Below are 3,489 nucleotides of genomic sequence, written 5' to 3' on the forward strand. Positions count from 1 at the left end.
GTTAGCCGGCTCTCTCAGCGCTCATCACTTCTTCCACTCCAAACCGCCGGAGCTCTGCTGTCTGGTGGTCGACAGCGGCTTCTCCTTCACACACATCGCTCCCTACTGCCGCAACAAGAAGATGAAGGAGGGCATCCGCAGGTCAGAGCGCCGAGCCCGTCACCGCTCAGCTGCACAACAACAACAACAACAACAACAACAAACTGCTTTATTTGTTTGTTTTACCTTCCAGGATCAACGTCGGAGGGAAGCTGCTGACCAATCACCTGAAGGAGATCATTTCCTATCGGTGAGCTCTCCTCTCTCCTCTCTCCTCGCTCACCTATTGTACATTAGAAAATGATTGGAGGGCCACCAGGAACTCTATCAGGGGCCAGATTTGGCCCAGGGGCCGTAGGTTGAGCTTCACTGCTGTAGATGGTCGAAGTGTGTCTCTCTCTAACTTTCAGGCAGTTACACGTCATGGACGAAACTCATGTGATCAACCAGGTGAAGGAGGACGTCTGCTACGTCTCACAGCACTTTTATAAAGACATGGAGATCTCACAGTAGGAAAACACACACACACACACACACACACACACACACAAAGGCATTAAAATAATTATTGTAAAACAAGCCCTTAAGTAGAATTTAAAAGTCTTAAATCAGTTTTTGAAAAGTGCTAAAAAGGCTAAGACGTGGGATGACCTTGGTTTCTGGATTTATTATTTTTTATAAATATACTATTACTGTTGTTGGAGTATATCCTTTTTTTAAAAAAAAAATATTATTAATTATTAGTCTGATCGGCATTTTGGTGTTTTTTTTCCTATTATTATTATATTACAAACTAAGTGCATCACAGTGTGTTTTTTGTGGTGTCGTCAGGATGAAGGGCGAGGAAAACACGGTGGTGAGGGATTACGTTCTTCCAGATTTCAGCTCCATCAAAAAAGGCTTCTGCAAGGTGAGAAATCACTTTAAAAAATATCCGAGTCCTCGTGCGGTGGACGCCGTCCTCACTGTCCCTCTTCCTCCGTCCTCCAGCCGCGAGAGGAGATGGTCTTCAGTGGAAAGTACAAGACCGGAGAGCAGATCCTGAGGCTGGCCAACGAGCGCTTCGCCGTCCCTGAGATGCTCTTCCACCCGTCAGACATCGGCATCCAGGAGATGGGAATCCCAGAGGCCATCGTGCACTCCATCCAGTCCCTGCCCGAAGGTCAGCCGTTTCCTGCCGCTCATTCATTTCTTTAAGCGGGGCTCCCACAGTCATGGAAAACCTGGAAAAGTCATGAAACTAGTAAAAATCATTAGTCAAATCAAATCATCAAGTTTTTGAAAAATCAGTGAAATGTGTTGTGTGAAATAATTAAGATGACATTAATGTCACATAAGAGTGAATTTATTTTCTGTAGCTTTACTTTGTGTCGACGTGTGACAACGTTTTGGTTGTTTGTTCCTTCTTTTTCTCCGCGTGTGCGTCTCCTTAAACCTTAAATGGCTGTATTTGGTCTTTATTTTGCCACCAACTTTTAGATGGGGGGGGTGGAAGGCATGTTTTCTTGAAAAGTTTTTGGTGATTTTTTTTTTCTTTTAAACATGTTTGGTGGGTTTTGTTGGATTTCCAGATTTTGGACAGTGTCCTTGAAAAATGGTGGAAAGGTTTTGAGCGTTTGTCCGCGTCGGTGCGTGGGAGCCCCGTTTAATGTCCTGGAGTGGTGCAAATGTTCACGAATAATCAGTCTGCGTTTGTGCGAATCAGCTGACAGTTTGTTCTGCCCGCAGAGATGCAGCCGCACTTCTACCAGAACATCGTCCTGACGGGAGGAAACACGTTGTTTCCCGGCTACAGAGAGCGGCTGGAGGCGGAGCTGCGGTCGCTCGCCCCCGCTCACCTGCCCGTGTCCGTCCTGCAGCCTGAGAAGTAAGTTCGGCGTCTTTAGAGTTAACTGATCAATCAGTCTTATTCCATTTCATCTTGGTTTCTCAATTTATCATTTATTATGAATATACCATTAAGCTTTTTGTTTTCTTTCTTTCTGTCTTTTTTGCTTATTTCCTGTTATTTTTCTTGTAAATTTTCCTTTTTAAGCTGCTCGTCAACCTCTGGTGTCTTTGAAAGAAATCAAGTCTTCTTCCTCAGCTTTTAAAGGGTTAAACAAACTGCTCACACAACTTAAACAAAAAGTTGACTTTGATTTAAAAAAAATAATTTAAAAATGTGAGCACAACTTTTTTGAGACGTATAAACAAAAGTAAATAACCTTTTTTTTCTTAAATAAAACTGAAAAAGGGCTTTTCGGGTTTGATAAATATTCGTCTCCTCTCTTTTTCAGACATGAAATATACGTCTGAGCGACATTTTGGTGTTTTTTTTCTTTCTATTTTATTTTTGTTCTTGTTATTTTGTTTATTTGGCATGTTTGGAATAAAGATCCTTAAAAAAGAAAACTTAACAATGCTTATTCCCACAAAACAGGAACAGATCGTTTTTGCTCCATCGATTTTCGACCTTTTTTGAAACGTCGACGTGAGTCGATATTGTCGTAATGATTAAAGGACTCGTTTAGGGGAAAGATGTAAATGTGACCACGGTTTGTTTTTCATTCACGGCGTCTCCCGTCTCGTCCTGCAGTCCCATCTGTTACGCGTGGGAGGGCGGGAAGCTGCTGGCTCACAGTCCCGACTACGACGAGGTCGTGGTGACACGAGAGGACTACGAGGAGAACGGACATTTTATCTGTGAGGAGAAGTTTGATATTTGACTGGAGTGAAACTAACGGCTGCAGATTGTTTTGCATCGTCACGGATGTGAAAAACATCGCTGTCTTTATGGATCAGAAGAAATAAAAGCTGCAAACTCGCCTGCAGGACAAACAGGATCTGCGTCTGCAGTGCAAACTGCATTCAAAAAACAAAAATCTTTCTTTTTACACTCGCGTATGTGCTGATCGGCCTCCTCACAGGTCAACACGTGCACTTCGGTTATCAGAGTTTATAACGACATTTTGTTGAGACGACTGGTAACTCATGAGTATGATTTTAAAAAATGTTCATAGAAATATTTCAATTGTCAATTAACATTTAAATATGCGTCGTCTCCTCCTTGGTCTCCTATTTTTTTAAGTTTCTGTTTTAAGTTTTGCTATTTTTATCTTTAATTTTATCTCCAGTAGCCTACGAGAGACCCTCAGCAGTTTTGGCTTAAGGAGCAAAATCATTTAAACTGATTTTTTTGTTCAAAAAGTAAATAAGAATATTACTTTCTAAGGAGCAAAGTTTTACCCGTCTTACTGGAACGCATATGCAGTTTGGGAGGGAACTTCTTTTCTCCTTTAAAAGTGAACTTGAAAAGTTTTGGTGATTTTTTTCCTAAAAGTTTTTGATGATTAAAGAAAAAAAAAGTAAAGAATTTTTTTTTTTTGCGCCTCACAGCAGGAGGGTCTCAGGTCAAAGCCGGGTGGGGCGGGGATCAGACCTGCGGCTGTGGGGGGCGCAAAAAAAAAA

General features: G+C 41.9%; 1 protein-coding gene across 1 annotated transcript; it reads left to right on the forward strand.

Annotated features, from left to right (window-relative positions):
- Nucleotides 1–4: 4 nt before the first annotated feature.
- actr6 (actin related protein 6) lies at nt 5–3,466 on the forward strand (the record flags this gene model as incomplete). The annotated part of the gene is made up of 7 exons (XM_042481358.1): nt 5–141; nt 233–289; nt 450–548; nt 871–949; nt 1,030–1,201; nt 1,768–1,906; nt 2,618–3,466. Coding segments are annotated over 7 exons (813 nt in total), but the record flags the coding sequence as incomplete, so codon positions are not given.
- Nucleotides 3,467–3,489: the final 23 nt, after the last annotated feature.

This window comes from Plectropomus leopardus, unplaced genomic scaffold (genome assembly GCF_008729295.1).
Source record: "Plectropomus leopardus isolate mb unplaced genomic scaffold, YSFRI_Pleo_2.0 unplaced_scaffold28387, whole genome shotgun sequence".
NCBI lineage: Eukaryota > Metazoa > Chordata > Actinopteri > Perciformes > Serranidae > Plectropomus > Plectropomus leopardus.